The sequence below is a fragment of the Parus major genome, chromosome 1A (assembly GCF_001522545.3).
Source record: "Parus major isolate Abel chromosome 1A, Parus_major1.1, whole genome shotgun sequence".
Lineage (NCBI taxonomy): Eukaryota > Metazoa > Chordata > Aves > Passeriformes > Paridae > Parus > Parus major.
Window position 1 is genome coordinate 13,202,355 of NC_031773.1, and position 22,216 is coordinate 13,224,570.

Genomic DNA, 22,216 nt, shown 5'->3' on the forward strand with positions numbered 1-22,216 from the left:
AAATCAATTCTCAAACTCAGGATACTCTTCCTGCAGCAGATTGTTAGTAATATTCTTCTCCAATACACAACTGGAGGGTTTTTTTGGCCAGGAAGAAACTATCTCAAATGTGGCCTAAGTGTATTTCTCTGAAGTTAGATCTAGCCAAATAATAAGCAAACAGCAGCCAGAGTATTTTCAAGTTGTGCCAAAGTATTATGTTTTGGCAGAATTCTAGAGGGAAAGGTTTACACAAAAATCATCAGTAGTTGAATCACTTAAAACAGCTGTTAACACAGCATGGTTAAGCACAGCCCACTAAAAGATTTGCTACTGAGTTCTGCTTTTGCACAATTAGTTCTTTGGGGGTGGAAATATGTGGTATATGCATAAACTTTGAACAATTACAAGAAATAATAAACATTTCATTAGGAATTCTGACTCCAGCACCAGTTGGTCTACTATCAGACCAGCTGAGACAAATTCTGAATATTTAGAACACAAGAGGTTTACTGAAAAGCAACTATGAACAACTATTTAACACCAAAACACAGTCAAAACATTCACACAACAAGCTGTGAAAGGGTCAAGATAGGGAAGACTGCTCTACAAGCTATACAGAACATACAGAATAAATGAACTGTAGAAAGTGTCAGCTTTTTGCCATTCCTCAGCAAGCTGTCTTGTAACATCTCATTCTATGCAGAAACAGGGAGGTAGTTTTAAGCCAAATAAACAACTACATTCACTTTAGCTTTTCAAGTTCTAAGAGGAATAAGTAGTTAAAGGCTTTTTTGTTACACAAGCACTACACCCCTCTAACCTCTACCTTACAAAGGGCAGTAACACACTGTAACCATGCTGTCACCTGGAATCTCCAACAGCTTCCCAACCACCCCAGGTACACTTTCTGATCCTTTCGATAGATTCTAGATCCAGATTCTGATTTAAAAATGGGTATCTCTCCTATAGGTCTTCTATCTACTGACTAAGCCTGGAGAAAAATATTAGCACATCATTCGCATGCTCAGGACAGGCTCAGAAGCTGTAGTTTGCTGGTTGGAATAAAATTATGTATATTTGTTCCTAATGGGCAGTTGTCATCGAGAAGGCTTTAGATATTTCGCTTAGTCTTTACCCATCAGACCCTTAATATCCTTACTGAAACTGATACAAATATTAAAGCTCTGGAGGATCAGCTCTTTATTATTGATCTGAACAAAAATTCACTGATTACAGTAATTTAGACTTGTTTTCTTTTCTGAATTAAATCCTGGTTGGTTCATGAGCCTCTTCCCTGGAGAGGGCTCTTTTAGCAAAATATACTAAATTGCTGGCATTTCTGTTCACTATTGTGATTTAAAATAGAGTGTTTCTTTTTTCAGAAAAAAAGAATTTTTTTTTTAAAGGGTTTATTTTGAAGAGAGAAAGTACACAATCTGCAATGCATTCAAAAATATACACCATTCTAGAATGATGGACTACAGTTTCTTTTTTTTTTTTCTCTTTTCTTTTGTTTTTTCTTTTAGTTTTGCAAACTTAAGACAAGCTATGGCAAGGGTTACTGTGGTCTGAATCCTCCACTTGCCTTAGTGACTTGTGCTGTTTCTCTAGAGAGATGATGAATCCTTGTTCACCCTCGTTATTTGCTGACAAAGAATATAGCAGCACTGCAGAAATTATGGTTTCTTATTGATCATTTGAACTTTGCTTGTTGAATCATTACATCAGTGCAAATGCTTGTGTCTGCCTGCATACAAAATCTCAAGGGCAATAAAATATTCTTTAACCTTCTAAGAGATCAAAGGATGATTTTATAATGTAAGAATAAATCCTAAAATAAATTAGTTTCTTTCCCAGGCCTAAGTGCTACACAGTCCTATGCATCCACTCCAAACTGGCAACAAGAATTGCAGGCCTAGCTCTAATCCTGATCTAGCATTATAAACTGTACTATCATCTTTCACCCAGCAGGGATGATGATGATTTAACAAATTTTGTAATAAAGGATCTTGATTGGCTCCAGCATCACTAAAATACTGAATTTCACCAGTGGGCATTAAGACAACTCTCCAAGGTGATGTAATTTAAACATGGATTTACACCCTAAAACATGCTTTTCATTAAAGAAAACTAAACCCAGCATTTTCAGTGCTAATCCATGTTTTAAGTCTTAACACTGAATTTAAAAGGGCTCAAGAAGGCAGAAAAACAATCTATACCTCATATTAAAAAAAAATTGCATTTTTTCAGAGTCAGATTCATTCTATTATATGGCTACAGAAAAAAGAATACCTATTTGCCTACATTCTGTCAGATAAGCTATCCCAACAAAAATAATCGTCACACTGTATGTTTATCATACAGATTTTTGACTCTTGCAAGAATTTCTGACTTCAGAGCTCCAAATGGCTGGGGTCAAGCTAAATGAACCCAAGCTTAACATATACACATTTTCTTATAATTCCTCAGAACACCTCAGAACTTTGTGGAATTGTTCTGACATATAATATGATATCCCTTTTACAAAAATTCTAGATCAGGAACTTTCCTGGGTGATAAATACTTGTCTGGGTCATTTGCGAGACAGAGGATCTAATTATGTGTAAGTGTCGTTAGCTTGCTTTTTCAAAGAAAAAAATTGGCAAAAGATTTTGTAATAAAAGGGAATGATCTCTTCAGGGACCTGTATCAAAATAAACTCAAAAGAGGAGACCAAGTTTGAAAAGTTTCCTAAAAGGGAAACATTTGGGCTAATAATAGCTATAGCCTGTGTCAATGTCATTTGGATAAACACTGGGACATCACTTATGCCTTATATAAACACACTGCTGAGGTTAACTTGCAGCAGTCAGCAATCAAGGATGAATTTTACATATATGCACACATTTAAGTGTCTTTTAATGCATATTTTTCATTTGAAGTTTTCATTTTTCAAGTTTGTCAACAAGATATGAATTTCAGAACTCAAATTTGAAAACTTAAGAGCTTCTTTATTTGAGTCCACAAAGAGTTACTTAAGAAAGGGAGCCTACTTGAAGAATATAACAGAATTACCACATTACTTAGTTAAACTGCAATCTCTGCACACTTAAGCTATACTCAAAAGTAATTTTTACTGGCCTCTTGACAACATGAATGCCAGCCAAGTCTTGACATTATGGATATATTAAAGCATAATAAAGAGTTTTAACATAATACCATTGTTAAAATATTGTTATCTTACATAATAAGTCAGAAGTTGGTCAGAAGTTGGTAAAGCAGACCTTTATAAACTCCTGATAAAAATCCATTATTTTGCTCCAGCCTAACTAGCTGTCATATACAAATATGCCTTCACACTGTTGTAAAGGTTATCAATGCCTGTGAAACAGTTAATAAGCACTGAAATATTGCTGAAGATGTCCTTGAAAAAAAAGTAAATTGCAGAATATCCAAGAATAATTCCATGCAAACACCTTTCCACCTTATTATTATCACAATGACTCTACTTGGACTTTCAGGACTTTGCAATTTTCAAGAAACTAAATACATCCTAGCAGATCCTCTGTTCTAAATGCAGGCACATGCACTCTGATATTCTCACAAGTAAAGAAGTTTCTAGTGGTTAACAATTTTTCCTCTAACATGTATTACAAAAATAATGGTAATGCAATTTTTGTTACTTTCTTTTTGCACTCTTTGGCATGACTGGGAAAGCAGAGCACATGAATATCATGACTGAGTGTACTTTATTTTTAAAGTTAACTGTAAAATGACTAACCAAAGCTCCTCATGACAAGGAGTCTTGACTGTATTGTCAAGACTCTGCAACACACCGGTGATTTCATGTTGAGTGTGAATAAATGCTGAAAACTAAAAGAAGCAAACTTCCATCTTTCTTTAAAGAGACAGATGCAAGCACCTTTTCTGAGACAGAGACCTCTTCAGAGTTTTCTCAGATTTTAAATGGAAATACTATCCATAAATGACACACATTAAATTCTTAAAATTTACATTTTAAACATGACTGTTTCAGAAATTTTCTATATTAGTACCTTCATTGGTCTAAAGTTAATACTTAACAAATAATTTTTCTTACTGTTGTGACTTTTGTAAGAAACATGATGTAAAAATTGCTTACTACTCTGAAACCCTCTGTTGGACAGCAAGTGTGTGACCTGGTTAGAAAATGCAAAGTCTAAAGGACTCAATTTTCTCTCCTCTGTATCAGTCATTGTCTTATATCCTAATATATATATTATTTGCATAACTTGTTTACCTTATATACTAAATAACCTCAGTATTTAAATTCTTATTCTTGTGACAGTGGGCTTATATTCCTAAAATTTCTTGTGCTCTTTTTTTTAAGAAGAAAATAGGATTTCTTCTAAATCCTATTACTGAGACAGAATGAGCACAGTTTAGAATATAATGAATTTGGCCATATTCCAAATTTACATCATTACATTAATATCTTCTACATCCCTTTATTTTGCTGGTTTGTTTTGTTTTTTGAAAAGCAGATGTGTTTTCTCCAACATCTTGAGAGAACAGAGGGGATGAGAGGTAACGTGAAACTTTTAGATGCACACACTTTGACATCTAATGTAACAGCTGGTCAGAAACTGTCTTCAACTATGTGACTTTTTTTAAAAGGTTTCAGAGTAGATGATGTTAGTCCCATTTAATCATCTCATTTGGCTGTCAAGAGAATCAACTATAGTAGCCCACAAAAATGCCTGCTTTTACTTCTTAAATGGATGTGTACAGCTACGTACAGATGTAAAAATCTAGAATGATTATAATAATAAGCTTTCATAAACACTTTATTACAGAAGAATTCTGCCAGATATTTACAGCTGATGTGTGACCCACCCTAGAAAAGGTACTTTAGCTTCAGCATTGTCAAAAATGTACTTTTTAAAATCTATCTGATTTACAGGAGCTGTATATACGTAAGTGTTAATTCTGATCTTAAAATAACTATCATCAGCGGGGGTTGAAGAAGGAGAAAAGGAGTTCACTGATTCATTGCAAATTATATTAAGGAGTACTAGTGCTTTCCATGAATGATACAGGTTGTAAATGTTTTCATTATCCCAGTTGTTGGACTTCAAGAATACATCTACATTTTGTGATTGCAAATTCATTAATTACAGTATGCTGCACTAATTATGTCCAGAAAGCATCTTAATTACCCATCTATGTGAGAAAATTCCCAGAAATTTGAGCTGAAATGCAAACAATAATGAAGGAGTTTAAAGCTCTCCCATTAAAAAGTCATTAACACTGGAGATATGTTGCACAGTCTGAAATTCTGAAATTAGCATCTCATGCATTCCTGTTCTTCAAAACTGGACCATCAAACAGCACAGTAATATTTTAAGTCTTACTGCCACAAAGTAATAACTTATTTGCATTTGACTGCACAGCTAAATTACCTTTTGATATGCACAAGGAAATTTTAATATGGTGCTAAATAATAGCCAAGATGGCTTTGTCAGAAACAACTCATGCCAAACCAAAGTAATTTACTTCTGTGACAGAGAAGATGTACCTTTGAATAGATGTAACATGTTTTGATTTGAAGCAAGGCTTACGCTATTTTAAGTGTCTTTCCTAAGTAAGCCAAGCAAACATGGTCCAATGATGAAAATAAAGAATAGGGTGAGATAACCCAAGCATATGACACTCCAACACCTGTGTCTCTCATTAACTGTCCTAATTCTGGTTCTATTCAACATTCTCATGGACCTAAAAAAAGCAGAAGAGAGGACAGCAAACCATCATGGTACACGATTTATACACATTTATATGGTGGACAGGTTTAGAATTCACAGAGCAAAGACACTGTAGTCTGAACAAACTGAACATATTTAAGAAAACCCAAAACTCTGCCTTTAACTGAAAACACTAATGAAGTTTCTGTATCACAGGCTTGTAATTTTATCCCAGCTCAGGGGAATACAAAAAGGCTGTCTCTCAATAGTCCTGGCTGACTGTGACAATGTGCCTCATGCTCCAGTCTAAGCTTCACATGAGATGCTGCTGTGTAATTGGATGCTCTGTAAAGTGTAGCACAGAACAGCTTGGGTTGGAAGGGTTCTTCAATGACACTAGTTAGTGTGAAAACTCTCTGTGACTTCAAAACAATAATAAAGATCCTCAGAGACAAAATTCAATAAATTCTCAGTTAAAACAATATTCTTAGCACATATGTACAATCACACACCATGACATGTTCTCATGAAATCAGTGTCAAAATCTCTATTTGTATGAGCAGCACTTTTGTCTACAGAAGAGATGAGCTACTTGACGTCAAATAATACCTTGGGTCTAATGCACAAGATAAGGACAATAAATAGAATCTTAACTTTAATTTAGCCCAGCCTCTCCCCCATCCCAAGAAAGCCACAAACACAGTCATAAAAATGAACATTTAAATTGTGAGTAGTATTATCAGCTTCGCCAGAAGAATTCATCTCTTCTGAATTCTCACAGCCAAGGTAAAAACCTTCAGTATATATAAAAGATTCAAAGGGATTGTTGACAGAGATCCTTAACTAAAAGGGCCTTAGGTAAACTACCGTAACTAAGTAATTCCTCATCCATTATTAAAATTCAGCTGTTATTCCCCTAGTATTTTTTCTTGTATGAATGACACATAAACTGTGAACTTAACTACCATGAAATATAAATAAGTGTGGGACAGAAAAAAAAAATTCAGCATGCAGAAATCTCTTATAGAAACTGTAATACATAATAGTATAACATGTAAAAAACAAAAATGTTTCACAACATTTAGCACTTTTACCTGAGGCACACTTTATTTACTTATATAGGTTTCAAGAAAAAAAAATTGTTCATAAATTGTTCATAAAAATTGTATACAGATACAATGGGAAAAGTCTTTACAGGAGAAGTTTAATGTGCAAGAGAAATTATATGTAGGTGCAGTTATTTATCAAGATGTAGGATTGAGTTCGCTCTTCCACATACCACTATCAAGGCACAAAGTATGAGATACTCTCAGTGAGGGGAAAAAGGTTTCAGTTATGGATTAAAAAAGTAATCTGAGATCTAGTTGAAGACAACAGGCTAACAATTTTTTAAAGCTCTTGTCACTTGTCCTAGAATTAAGAATGAAAGACTCTGAACAGAACTAATAGCTATGCTAAAGTTTATCTTTTCTGAAAAAAAATGCCAAAGATATTCTATAAAATTTTAAGATTTCTAAACTGAATAAAGAATATAAAATATAAATATAGACTTCATTATTTACAGGTCTCCATCTTAAAATAATATGTATGAGACTGACCTTTAGATGTTTACAGGCCAGGCCATTACTTCAATGACCCTCTTCATTTTTGTCAGCAGTTTGGCCATGTCAAATCTCAGAGCAAAGACTATTTTATTTAGATGGCTATACACTTTAAGATTCAATATTGTTCAGTCCAATGAAAGTTAACTAATTATCAAATCTCCCACTTTAGAATATAATTTCCAGCTCATAATACTTGCTATTCTTTACACCTTACAGCTCACCATCTGATGAATTTAATATGTGTCCAGCACCATACAAGTCAGACTACACCAGCACAAGGTTTCTTAGCTCACTGTAGGAACTCTGTGAATTTATTAATTTTACTATTTTATTTTTTATAACCTGCACTGAAGCAACATATACTTGACCGAGTGATGCTCTCCCACTGTGCCATATATGAAAACACTGTCAGAGGGTGTTTATGAAGAATGATATTTTCTATTAAGGAGAAAAATATCCTTGATCATGAGGTAGATCAAATTTAATTCTAAGGTGTGGTAGAATTCTGATCCTAAATCAAGGGAAGTGAATTCCCCAAAAGAATAGATTAGGCTGTAGCTGCACAGCAAATTAAAAAGCCTTAAGTCTGTGAAAAGGTTGCTTGTATTTATTTGCAGACAATTTTGAAATTGAAATCCCTAGTGAGCATTTTAAAGGGGTATAAAACACGAGTCAAGCAGAAAGACAATGAAAAGGCCTCATGTATTAAAATCTCCTTAGGCAGAAAAAAACCACAAACCTGCAGCAAAAGAAACACAACATTGTCACAGCACAAGTTTCTACTGGATGAAACATATGTAATTGAGAAATGTGGTTTTCAATATGCAGTACACAAAAACCTCAACACTAATAATAAATACTGACCTAGATCTGAATTCAGGAAAATCCTTCATCTAACATTAATAACAAAGAACAAGGTGTCTCAGGCTTTTCTAGAATAAGTCAATACTTACATCCCAATAAACACAAGGATAGCAACTCTAAGCAGGAATAGTCAGATCTTCTATAATACAGATCAAGTACAAAAGACAACTAAATTTTTTGGACAAGAAATCAATAGGATTTTAGAACAAATCTCCAGGAAAGAGTAAAGCCTGCAGTGCAGGAGAACATATGGCACCCTCCCATCCTCCTTGCTGGTAACTCCTACTACAGCACACATTCCTTCCCAAATGCATATGGATTTTAGCTTTGCTCATATACAGTGCTGGAGGAGGGAGGGGAAAAGACTGAAAGGAGTTCATCTTCCACCCTCTCTTTCTCCCCACACCTGGAGGGGAATAGTTGCACAAAGCTCCATCTGAGCTCTGGAGAGGGACTGTATTTCAGCACCCAATGCCTGTTACACGTGTGCTCTGTGACCAAGAGGAGCAGGATGAAGCATGGACACGCTGCCCCTCTCGCCCCTGGCATGGGCACTTGCAGCACTCGTGTTCTGTCAGAGCGACAGAGGCAGAACAGCAGTGCAGCCTCAGCATGGTTCAGTAAACATTACAAGGGATAGATTTTGGCATGAAATAATTCTGCCTAGATGAGACAAAACACTCTCATGACTATTTTTGCTACTATGTTACCTCTATTACCCTAAAATGTTGGCTTCTAAAAATGTCTGCCCAGGTGCTTCCCAAGCAGTCCCATTTCCCAACAGTATTCACTGAGGAATTCATCACTCCCTCCTCTTTTACAAGCCTTTCATTCTGGAAAGCCCATTGTGTATGGGGAAAAACTACAGCCCTGGAAAATGAATGAGGTGGACCTGCACATCTGGAATTTTGGCATGAGATGTCTCCAAAGATGACTATGTTTTCTTTTCTTCTGCAGTTCCAACATGTTTACCCAGCAGAAATGCTGGGCCTGTTTCTAGATGTAACTTACTGATTATTCAAGTAATTGCTCTAACAATCTTTATTGCACACAAAGAAATACCACACTTGGTTAAAGAGCTTGTAAAATAGTTGCTATCAAATTTTTTCAAACTCTGTTAAATGAAAACTTGATGAATTTTATGGCATCACAAGACAAGGTCAAGTTAAAAAGATACAGATCTTCAGATTTAACTTCATTTTAATAGAGTATCATTAGCATATAAACTCTTAAGAAACCTAGAAAACTGAGAAGCAATACCAATGTCTCCCTTTTTTTTCTGTTTTCATAACATTTATCTGTATTTTATGATATTTGTTGCATCTGTCTTTTTTTTAAAAAAATCCAACTAGCAAACAAAAAAATCTTGTCATAAAAAAAGACAGTAAAGGAAAAAATGACAGTTTAGATAGTGACGGATTCTCTGGGAAAGGCACTGAAAGAGGTCATGGCACAAAATTATTGCGCAAAGTCAGACACAGTTTTTTGTTAAAGAAGCTTAGTGACTTTAAGAACTAAACTATTTTCACTTAAATATGTGTAACACATATAGTGATAGTAATATTAAATAATTTACTTAAGCTAATTCTACCTTTTCCCAAAGAATTTTAAGATATAAAATAAAAGGCAACAACTCCCAATTAGGTATTAAACTTTTAGCCAAAACCATTTTACTAAACACTTGTATTACCATATGCTTCACATTAATATTACATGAATTATTGAAGACTGATTAAATATACATGTGTCTGTTCAAGCAGGTTTCTCCTCAAAATGCAGTCTCTTGCTTTCTTCTGTTTTCAATATTTGCTTAAAGGCAGTACATTTGAGTCTGTGCCTCGTATCAACTAATTATGAATTCCTTACAGCACGGTGTACTACCTGCCACCGAGACAAGGGAAAAGCAAATGTTTCATGCTCCATTTGCTGTTGACAACATCTCACTGGGGCTGTCTGCTTTGCAGACTACTCTGTGGAACACGTGTCCAGCAGAAGTACAATTAATAGTCAGGAGTGCTAACCGATGATCAACAAGAAATATCACGCCCTTGGCTAAGCCACCCAAAGCCCTGAGCCAACACCTCCTCCAGCAGCTGCAGGGGACACTAACAGCAAAGCAGGTGGCAATTCCCAGCTCTGCTGGGTTCACCTGAGCCACGGGCTGATCTGCAGTATTATTTCAGATACAAATACCGGGCTCTCAGATACAAATATAGCATACTCAGAAGGCAGCTGGTGGGCTCAGCTGGGGTCACAGATTGAAAATCAACAGAGGCAATACAGCAAGATGTCCAGTGTGAGAGAACTTCTTAATTTGTATGCTTCTGAAGGCATTTTCAAACTTAGGGAAATGGCAGTGTAATGGTATCCAGCTGGAGGATGGAGGAAGGCAGGACAGCTGTATGCCCTAACCATGGACACATGGATACCGCAGAGGAAGCTGCTGCCACTGCAACCACCCCAGTGGAGACAGTCAGGCAATCCAAATCTGGGAAACAATACCACTTCATATCTCAGTTCTCTGCTTGAATATGATTTGAAGAAAAAAAAAATAAAAATCCAAAGGACAGGAAAAAAAAATATTCTCTAACCTCAAACTAATAGAATTTGGAGGTTTTACAAAACAATAGTCGCTAATGTAGAGTACTGTGTTACTCCCCATACTGCCTCATTACAAAAAGGAAAACCTGTGCATTTTGTTTGTCCTACTAATAGACAGTTCATAATTTCAATATCTGCTACATAAAAATCTTTAAGTTTTTAAGTTCTGAACCTGATTCTGAATATTGCAGGAGCTCAACAGAGCTGTGGAGTGAAATGCAGGTGAGACTGCTGCACAGCTGCATGGCCATGGGACAGCCCAGAGCTGGGGAGGCAGACTCCCAGCAAGAGCTGCTAACAGGGAAAGGTGGTGGATGGAAGGCCTTCCATACCCAATTAATGCTCACCCCCACACCTGAAAACTTTCTGCTGAACATAAATTAAATAACCAAAACTTACATTTATTTTACAATGTTTTTCCTACTTGACCTGAAAATATTTCAACAAATTAATAATTACAGTTGAAGATATTACTGGGTGAGGAAATAGAACTTCCAGGATTTCAGAAAAAGATGTTATTTTCATGAAACAAGGCCAGTGTTGTTAAAAAGGGCCAGTGTTGCCTAATCATTAAAGCATAGAAACTTGCAAACTCAAATACTTGTTAAGAACCTACTTGTTTACTTCTTGTATTGAGGACTTCTCTGTATTTCCCCACTTGTGGAATGAAGTTTGGCAGTACTTGCCTCAAACACCTACTACACACTTTGTGAGGAATTTTCTAAAGGATGTTGCAAAATTGCAAACTAAATCATTAATGAAAAAGGATCAATATTCAGAAAATAACATGTGACAGAGGGTCTTCCACACATCTACAACAGCAAACAACATTCTAGTACTGAGCAGGAAAGCCCTAGATATTACTTTTATTTTAAAATCCTTCTATTTTCAATATGTCACTATTGAACTTGTCCATATGTTCCAATAACTACAGTTCTCATGACTCCTCTTTATTAATGGTGGTTAAAATAGTCTTGGAATACAGATACTTGCAAAAAATTACTATTTGAACTATATTAGCACAGTGCAGCTCTGTTCTCTCAAAAACCTGTTTCACTGAAAAAAGAAACTATCACAACTCGTTACCTCTTTGCCACTTTGCTTCTTTCTTTTTTCTTAACTTTTACTTTCAGTACCATCCTAATTTCCTCATACAAAATGTTTAAGCATCAAATATCATAAATAGAGAATATGCTGTACCTTAAATGAGGTACAAAAAATTAAAGGAGTGCATGTACTGAAAAATCAGTCACACACTATCATTTCTACCTACATGCACAGTGCTTCAGGTTATGGGCACTCAGATTCCTAATGGTTGGTTAACAAGATCTCCATATTTTCCCTCTATATCAATACTGGAGTTACAGATCCATTTTTCCAAAAAGATAGATAAATAAATAAATATTCCTAATGTTTTTACACTCAAAACATATCTCCTCTGATTTAGCAACATGACCTGTTAAAGTGATGTCAAACATTCAATAAAACAGGTACTACTCCAGCTGGCATGTTTCCTTGCCTGCTCTTCAATAATCATTTTTTGCTATAGTCACCTAAATAACACACTACCTATTCCATTTAAATTTTTCTGATCTTTTCTTTCTGGCTACATTAAGTTTTCTTGTGTTCTAAAAATTATGTTAATCAGAAAATACCCCTAATACAATCTAACACAGTGAGATTAAAGAGTGGCTGGACATGAAATTTAGAGAAGACCAACAAGACAGATTTATTTATTTTTTTTTGTAAAATATTCAATAAATAAGCCATTAACACAAAGGAATAATTAATGGTTCTCTTTTCCTATGGAATTGAAAACACCTTTTGCACCTGTATAATAAAATACTGAGGTAACACCTGAAGAATTATGCATAGAAACATCTTATTTTTACTTGCAATACTATTTTTTGTTATTATTGTTACAACTGCTCCTAAAATCACTTTAATATGTGTTATGTCAATATTCCACATTCTTTTTAAGTGCACATTTTTAGCCCTTGCATGCAGAGGTTGCAAGCTGCGAAGTAAAAGTGAACTATATTGAAGTCAGACATTCATTTTAGCTACTCCAAAATTCAAAACATTTTATCATCTGTTCCTATGGAAACTGAAAGGATATTCTAGGTTATATCAGTATCAGCCGATTATGTTGCTGAGAAATCTGTGGTTTATTTTTAATCCATAGTTCAGAGGTATAAATTCATGCTTAGTGTTTAACTTGGTGATTTTGAATTACTGAGGCGTGGTTAACACTTCAGTTCCATTAGATCATACTTTAAGATAAAACAAACTCCTTTTAGACCAGAGTAGTAAAGGGGAAATTTTATAAGGTTTGGTTAATCCCCATGAAGTTCACCATTCAGATGTAGGATATAACTAAAATATATTTGGAAGATAGTTTTTGGTTGTTAGATGAGCTATACATTGCTGCATCACATCTTAATAGAATAGTTCAAGGAAAAAAAAATTAGATTTATAGAAAACTCCTTCAGTAGTGCCATGCACCAGATGGCCAGATGAAGGAATCTGATTTAGCAAGTTAACAAGATCATGAAAACCATAACTGCAAGACTGAAGATGAAAAATAAAACTGAATAATGCAATGTGAGTATATTTCTACGACAAAGAAACTTAAAGGTTAGGATAGAGGAAAACTTGTTAAGACATTTAAACACATTAAGTGAAAATTCTCCATATGTATACAGAGCTACACTAAAAGCAAGGCTAGAAACAGTATAAGTTAGTAGGATTTTAATTAAACAGACTCAAATGCCATCGTGATCTTTCACAACAAAGGCCAATATGACAGCTATAACATGTTCAAATAAGTCCTCTCTCTCTACATTAGAATTAGAAGGAGCAGTAAAATGGGTGGTTAACATTAATTTAAATAAAAGGCTTTGGATTTCATACCCCATTTTCACTAAACAAAACTAGATGATTTAAAGTCAACTATAGCTACCACCCTCATCTTATGCCAAAAGTAGCAAGCAGGTTCAAATTTTCCTCTTTACAGATAAGATTTCAGTCTTCTTACTCTAGATTCAAAAAATTGACTCCAAACTGAATAATCAGAAATGCCTTCTATTTCTATATAATACTGTAGTCAATCACTTAATTATGAAATAACTGTCTCAGTCTAGTTTCCATCAGGATCTCCTGCAGCAAATCAACACTGTGGTATAATAAGGAAATATAACAACTACTGCCTATAGTACTATATTGGTTAAATTTTTCACAGTAATTAGGTTAAATTCCAGCTACTAGCTTTCAAGATAGAAATAAATGTCATAATAAAAAGAAAAGAAAAAAAAAAGGAAGAAGCAATGATTACTTTTTTTACTTTAAAAAAAGCATACTCTAGTAGCATTTTAACCCCAGTTATTCCAGGCTTTTTGTGAAGGGAACCGACAGTATATGGATAAAAAGATGAATGGCTATGAGCCAGATTGGAGGGGTTCTTTTCTCTTTTTTTTTCTACTTTATTTGCTTTTCTAATGATCATTTTGTAATTATGCACACCTATGCGGTTACGTACATCTACATAACAGCAATCAATCCCACTGACATGCTGAAGTGCATAAGGGCTTGCATTATTTAAAAGGTATCACAAAATATGATAGATAATATGTAAAAGCAGCAAAGGGTAAGCAAAAACATCTGGAAACTAAAATTGTTCTTTTGACTAGCACAGTACATCAATGTGGGTAATGGAACTAAGGTAAATGAACTAAAGCTGAACATTAAAGAGGCCCCTACACAACCACAGGGCACACAAAATGACATCCTGGTACAACATTATACTTTCTTCTACAGCTATGCACATCTCCACAGAGCTGACAACTGTAGAAAAGCATATTCATGCACTTGCACAGTCCATTTCACAAGGTAGTATTAATTTGAAGATGACACTAAACCAGCAAAAAACAGTGGGCATACTTTGATTTAAATCAAAGTGTTTAAATATCATGAACTAATCTAGAACAAAGGATGTTTCAGTGCAGCACACATTCTTGCTAAAGTAGGCAAGATTGAAAGAAACTGAGAAACCCAAGATCACAGGACCCTGCCCAAACAGTCATGCCTCAAGAGCCATCCACACTTTTGGCAGTAACAATTAGAAGCAATTAGAAAATGCAACACTATTATACTTTTCCACATTTCATCAAAAAAGTGGAAAATGGAGCCCAAAGCCAACCATTCTTAATATCTGAATATCTCAAACACCTTGAAGTGCATTCACATGACTGGAAAATGCTTCCACAGGATAGTATGTGCATATATTGCTTAAGATCCTTGACATTAGATTGAACACTGACCTAAGATTGATTTAAGAGTAATTTCACCAATCTTGCCATAACCCTGCAAGCTGTGGTAGATAAGCACTCAGCTCAGAGGGCCTTGAAATTAAATAAATTATGCAACTTCTTGATGATTGTGCCTAGAAAACTGGTCAATTATGTAGCTACTTTCCCTTCCAATCCCTTGGGGGATAAGAAAACCTATCAGAAATCCTTGACAAGAGATTAAATACTAGTCTATGAGAGATCTCAGATTAATTACACCAATTTTGCCATAACACTGCAAGATGTACTACAGAAGCATCTAGCTTAGGGAACCCTGAACTGAGAGCAACTCCTGGATAATCACCTCCAGACAACTGGTTAATTATGCAGACACTTCATCCTCCCATCACTTTTCTCAGGCACTAAATAGCATTAGTCAAGAACACTTATGTATATACATTTAGTTAGTAATTTTTTAATGTAAAAAAAGCTGTTCTTTTTCCAGAGACAACAACTGGAAAGGTTCAATACGAAAAAGAATGCAAAATAGAGTAATTCACAAAACAATTTCTTCTCAATTAATTAATATATGAAAACTCAAAATGCCCCCAAATATGCCCAAAATAATAATAGTATAAAGATGTTACAATGTGAATAACAGATCATACTGTTTACCTATTCATCCTGTGTATACAAATCCAGCCATTGAACAATGTCAGAAATACAGTTTAGGATTTATTTATCTATGTTATTTTTCCTTCTTCTTTATTCTGCAAGGTTATAATTAGCAAAGTTCTTCATTTTGGAAAAAAATTAACCTATGTATTTAAAAAAAGCCAGCACACACAATTCAACAAAGGATGCTTCTTAGGTTTACACCTATGTTTTTCTTTCTCTAACATGATTAGGACACTTCATTACATGATCACCAGAACAATTTCAATGAATTATCAGTGAACCTGACTTTCTCCAGACCTGTGCTAGGCAGGTAAGTAGATTTGTCCACACCTTATATAAGGAAATTGGACTATAATAAATTACATAATTTGTCTAAAACCTAAGAAAACACAAACAAACAAACAAAACAAAAAACAAAACAACAAACAAACAACCCCCCCCCCAAAAAAAACAAAAAAAACCCAAAAAACAAACAAAAAAACCAAACAAAAACAAACAAACAAAAAAACCCAAACAGCTAGTCAGATATCTACAGATTCCTCCAGGAGACAAGGAAGGAAAATTTTTATTCTGTGGTTGAAGATACAGAACATTTCTGTTACACACAGAAGGACAAACTGTTTAAAGTGCAAACCCAGGAAAATCTTAGTTCTGCTCTCATTTCCACACCACATCCTGCTAGACCAAAGTGGATATTTATATTTTAATCAATCTTTAATGCTACCATTGATACCTCACAATCCATATCCTAATTATTACAATTGGGATCAGTAAAGTCACAAACAAGAACATAAGTTCCTAACATATTTCACGCATGCAAAAATCCATCCTTCTTACACAGTGACCCACAGCTGCTGTTTAAAGCACTGAACCTAGCTCAGAACTAAGGTTTTATGAGGATGGAGGAGATGGAAATGCAACTCTTTTCTGCACACACACAGCCTGGCTCCTAAAGCTACCAATGTTGTCATCATCATCAAGTGGAGCTAAGTTTGGTTATCCCTGGCTGTAAGTCCCACATCTACCATGGCAATATACAGCAGGATGGGTTTGAAGCATGAGCTAAGTTGCAAAGAAAGTTTTCTCATTTTCAAGTATAACAGACATAAAACTGTGTCTGGAAAAACTTTTTTACCTGGAAGTGATATATGGTGATTTTAATAAATTTCTCTTTTCCCCCAGTAATTTCTTATTATTCAGATCTGCTTTACACAATATTACTGTTGAAAACAGGGGTGAAGTGGTAACAAGAGCAAATCTGGATTATTCAGCCAAGGGTTCATTATGGGGGCAAAAGAAATGATGGGGATGTTTCAGGTGGTTGCAAGATATATGTCTTTTTTAAAATTTTAAAGCAGAAAACATTGCTGGCTCTTCTGTTAGAAGGGTGGCTTTTAATCAAGTTCTTCTCTGATGCATCTGATGCTAAAGCAGTCATTCCTGCTTCCTATACTATCTGCCATAAGCCTGTTCACTGTATGAAGGAAAGCTAGCAAGGAGTTTAGGACTATAAAATAAATAGTAGTAAATAAATAAAAGAAAGAAAGAAAGATGGGGTTAGAATCCATTTTCTTTAAATTGTTCTGTGGGTCATGAAAGACCCTCTATCTGTGCTATGTACAATAGGAGTGCCTAACAAAGCACACAGAACAATAAAAAACCTGCCTGTAGCCACTGGTACCCATGTGGTTGGGTTTGATATTATTTGTATTACTTTTGTCAACAATAGCAAAGAATGCTTAGTCTTTCTAAAAGGATTAGGAAGGCAAGTGTGGTTTGCAGCTCTATGAGAGCCTGTTAAGTCTAGACACACTGACAGACACTTCCAGTTTATACCCAGATGACAGCTTTAAGATTCCACCAAGAACAGGAGTGGAAGGCTTCACTTCTAAAGCAGTCAGTGGCTAATGCCACATTTCCAAAAGGGGAAAAGATTCATTTTTTCTGAGAAATACACAAATACCACAGTGGTGGACATGCCATAAAAACATGAATTACACTGAACAGAAAAAGACAATGTATTACTTAGGTATAAGTATCTGCTTTCATGTGCTACTGCTGGGCATTATTTGGGGGAAATCTGTGCACAGCTCATTAGCATGTGACTTACACATCATTAAATAAACAATAAAACAATAGTCTCTATCCAAAAGAAAGGGAATATATAAAAATGATAAAAGGTGCAGTTTAGACTTTTTAGCTCTGTTCTTTTTGTCAGAGTAACTTCTAGCAACATCTCTGAAGAAAAAACCTGAATTCTAGAGAAGACATTCACCTAATTCTAATGACTTTTGTTGAAAAATAAATACTTCCAGTCTTACTTTGTAAAATGTATTTCCACTTCCTGCTTCCCTTCTAAGTGGACACTAAAATACTCTAAATCAGAGACATAAGGGTAATTTTTCTCTTAAGGTGTTGCTGAAAAGTGCTGCATGAAATATAGCAATATAGCTCACTCTTACGTAGGCAACTGATCTCATGTATTATTTACAGAGCAGATGAAAACAAGGGTGGAAACTAAAACTGCATTTGCAAATACGAGTATCAAATAACTGAAGAACCGCCTGGATAAAAACACATGCACTGTTCTCAAAGGTACAAACAGCTGTCAGAATGCATACTGGCAGGAAGATAGTTCATCTGAGGAATTCTGTAGAGCCTACTGCAGGAGAAAAGCTGAAGGTCCTATGCTCTCTTTAAGGAAAACTCAGGGGTTGGAAGGCATAGATGTAAATCAGCTTGGCAATAAAACACAATAACAGGAATCACAAACATGCTATTCACTAGTCACATTTCAAATTCTAGATGTCTTGGGCAATGCCTGCATATGTATTTTCTAAAGCAAACAATTGTTCTCAACATCAAATTCACAAATCATATCCAACAACAAACCTGTGATGCATAACCCAGCACCTCCCCATGAAAACATCCCCATTTCTGATATGACTAAGCACTAATAATTTTCTTCCAAACACTCTTCCATTTGTTGGAAACAGGCCCCTGGCTAAAGCACAACAGGCATATGCTTTAATAATCTCTGGATTACCTGGAGACAGCCTGGAACACCTAATAAATCTGTCTATTTTTCAGGTGGAGTGGGATTGATTTCCCTGGGGTTTCTTTGTCAATTCCATTTTAGTACTTAATATGAAGAGAAAATTATCAGAGAAGGTCAAATCTGACATGAAAAACTAGAAGAGTTCAAGCTGATGAAGACTTTAGCTACATTTAAAATAAATGTCCGCTTGCTTTTTCTTAGTCCCTATCTTCCATCAATCTTTATTTAATAACGTATATGCTTCATAGCTTGCAAAAAGTGCAATCACAGCTTGGCAACATGCTCAAATAGCCTGAAGTTTCAACACTGGAATAGTAATCAAGTGAAAAATGGGGTGGTTTTTTCCTACCACTTTGTTATCAGCAAATAGTCAAAGGTATTTACCAAAACCATGACTTCTTACTGCAGCAAACTAGTTGAAATGACAGATCTAAGTAAAAGTTGGAGACATTCCGATAATTTCAATCATCAGTTGTTTAACCAAGCCAATTTATTCAATACGTTTTCTATTCTGTATCTGTTCTATTTTCATGTCAATCTTCAACAGTATAAACAAATGCTATATTGAATTACAGAGAAGTTTAACACTTCTGGTAAGAAACAGCATAAAAATGTCTTGTTCTAAGCCTCTTTGTTCTATAATTTAAGATCCATACTTGATAGAAACTTGCACCACATTTCTCCTCTTACTCTGGCAAAGAGGATTTAAAATAGTTTTTGAAGAATATAAAAAATGTATAGACAAAAGAACATTAAATTTTACAAAGGCAAGAAAATAGCACTAAAGATACTGCAAACAGTTAATAGATATAGCCAGGTTATTGAGATGTCAATAATTACATTTAATATGAATTAATGTAATTATACATATTAATTTTTGTTTCCCAACAGTGAGTATTTGCCTCAAAGTTTAAACTGCTCTTTAAAGTTTTAATGCAAATCTTTCAAATCTTTTCAATATATTTCTGCACAGCTAAAATGCAGAAATCTTTTTACAGTTTTAAGAAACTGCATTTTTTGTATTTCTCTATAATACTTGGCAACACTGGCAATGCTGTATATGGTGTTGAATGCATCAAGTTTTTATGACAGTGTTTACAGTTCACCTACTTTCTTCCAAATTATAGGGTCAGATGCTGTCAAATTTTATTATTGCAAATACTGTACAAGACCAGTTTTGTCAATTTATTTGAATATAGTCATGTGTGAGAATTTCTCACTTAAGACTTTTTTCTTGTTTAATTTGCACTGGACAGTGGTACACAAAGCAAAAGAAATCAAGCTCGAGTTCTTTTACACTTTACTTTTGAAAAGAAGTAGAAAACAAAGTGTATTTTACCTGAGTCTCCACACCTTGCTCAAGCAACCTTTTAGCCTGGTTTTCCACCTCAAGACGAGCTCTTGCAATAAAAAGCAGGTCATTTTCAATTACTTCTATTCCAGACAGATCTATTCCTTGAGATAGATAATCTATAAAAGGAACAAAACATTGATAAGCATGACACAGGATAATGGAACATTTTAAGCAAGTTAAAACATTTCAAAGTTACAGTCAGTTCCAGGAGACATTTTTGTATACAACACTTGACAATACAGTATATCAAAGTAATGTCTTATACCAGAAAAACTGAAAATCGGAGGACTATCACTTAAGAAAACCTGGATATTGAATACATTGAATTTACTTCAAGACACTTCTCTAGACCCAGAGGCTTCTGAAGAGATGTAAAACATGAGTTCTAGGAACTGCAGAATCAAAATCACAGGCCAAAAAGGGGAGAGAAGTCATATCTTTGCCCCAAAGAATTAACTAGATTATTAAATTTATCTAACCAGATGTTTAAATAAGAATGTGGGATCAAACACAAAAGAATGGTACAAAAATAAAACAATATTTTTTTTTCCTTTTTAACCACAGAATCATCACAAAAATTATTACCATTGTGGAAATCACCATCAGCCATAAACTACAGATTACTGGGCTGGACTGGCAGCTGCAGAAAAAAAAATCTATTCAAATTCATCTTTTCTCAATTATTTTTTTTTCTCCTTTTTATCTTTCTGGATTTAAATTAATCCAGCTGTCCCTGACCAGGTAGCCTGGACCTTTACACACTACTGCTTATCACCACAATAATGCAGGACTACTCTCAATTAACCAGTTTTCAACATTTTGCTTAATGAAGCAGGTTTTCCACTTTTTTTTTTTTTTTTTTTGAAAGTTCATATAAAACTAACAAAATAATGGCCAAGGCATTTCATGCAGTATCAGAGTCTTCTGTCAAAAGATGGTGTTCCACTATTTCCATTTATAACCAGTCCTCTATGATTTCCTAATAAAGTTATCTTCCTTTTAGTTCTCAAAGCAAGTTTATTAAGCCACAGACTTAAACATTTTAACAAAGCTAGACTTAAACATTTTAACTAAGCCAACTGAACTTTTAAATCTTTGCCAAATAACCTTTCACTTTAGTAGCCATTTATTTTTGTTTATTCACTAAAAACTGATCTAATTCTCAAATTAATTTTAGCAATCACATGTTCACAACTGAACACAAAATTCCAAGTGAATCATTTTACAGCTATGTATAGAACATGCCTACATCTGCACATGAAAAATACCATATAAGAAATGGAAACAAAAAGCTTACTGAAATACTGCATAAAGCTTAGTAGTAAAGGCACAAAGGAAATCGTCTCTCTTAACAGTACAGTATGTCAAATAGGTTTTAGTCTACTAAGAATAGACTTGCAAATGCTTTTCCCTGCATGCATTTGTTTAAAAATGGATCAGAGGGGTCAAAGGTCAGCTAAGCAGCAGGACAGCACAGGCAATTCATGAAGCCCTGTGTGCTGGTGTGTTTACAGAGCTGCTTTTGCCACAGGCCACAGCAGCCACACTTACCCCTTATTTCCCTGCAACTTTTTGCTGTGACTAAGCTGCATCTCTACAGGTGGTCTGGCATATGAACCCATTAAAACTAATACTGAACTCACACAAATTCCAAAGAGCAAGTCTTGAGTGTGAAGACTAATTTTCTGACCCCTTTTCTTTTAGCTGTACAGAAAAAAAAAGGAGTAAAGCACTATCACAGATTCACTCTACTGCCACAGTAAACTCTGAAGAAGTTTCTTGGCAAAGGGATTAAAAAAGGTGCAAATATTACCAAATATTTACATATACCACAAATACAAGAACTTCTGTGTAGTTCGCTTAAGGCATAAAATCATAATCTGGAAGCCCAGGCTGCCTAAACAAAACAAAATTAAAATATGGCTATAATCTCCTAAATCCACAGAAAATTTGAGGAAAATTACCAAAAAAGATACTGTTTCTTCCTGCTGTCTTTTATCTCAAAATCTAAAGTCACTTCAAGAGCTAAAAATCTATTCCTTCTGATGGTTTTAAGAAAAGAACAGAAAGACCATGCTGCTTTGGCTTCT

General features: G+C 34.9%; 1 protein-coding gene across 2 annotated transcripts in view; it reads right to left on the reverse strand.

Annotated features, from left to right (window-relative positions):
• Positions 1–22,216, reverse strand: part of COG5 (component of oligomeric golgi complex 5) — a 174,843-nt gene that overhangs the window by 80,880 nt on the left and 71,747 nt on the right. For both annotated transcript variants that reach the window (XM_015627190.3, XM_015627191.3), the window contains exon 7: positions 20,112–20,242. In XM_015627190.3, coding sequence (XP_015482676.1) covers positions 20,112–20,242 — 131 coding nt within the window. The remainder of the gene's footprint in view (positions 1–20,111; positions 20,243–22,216) is intronic.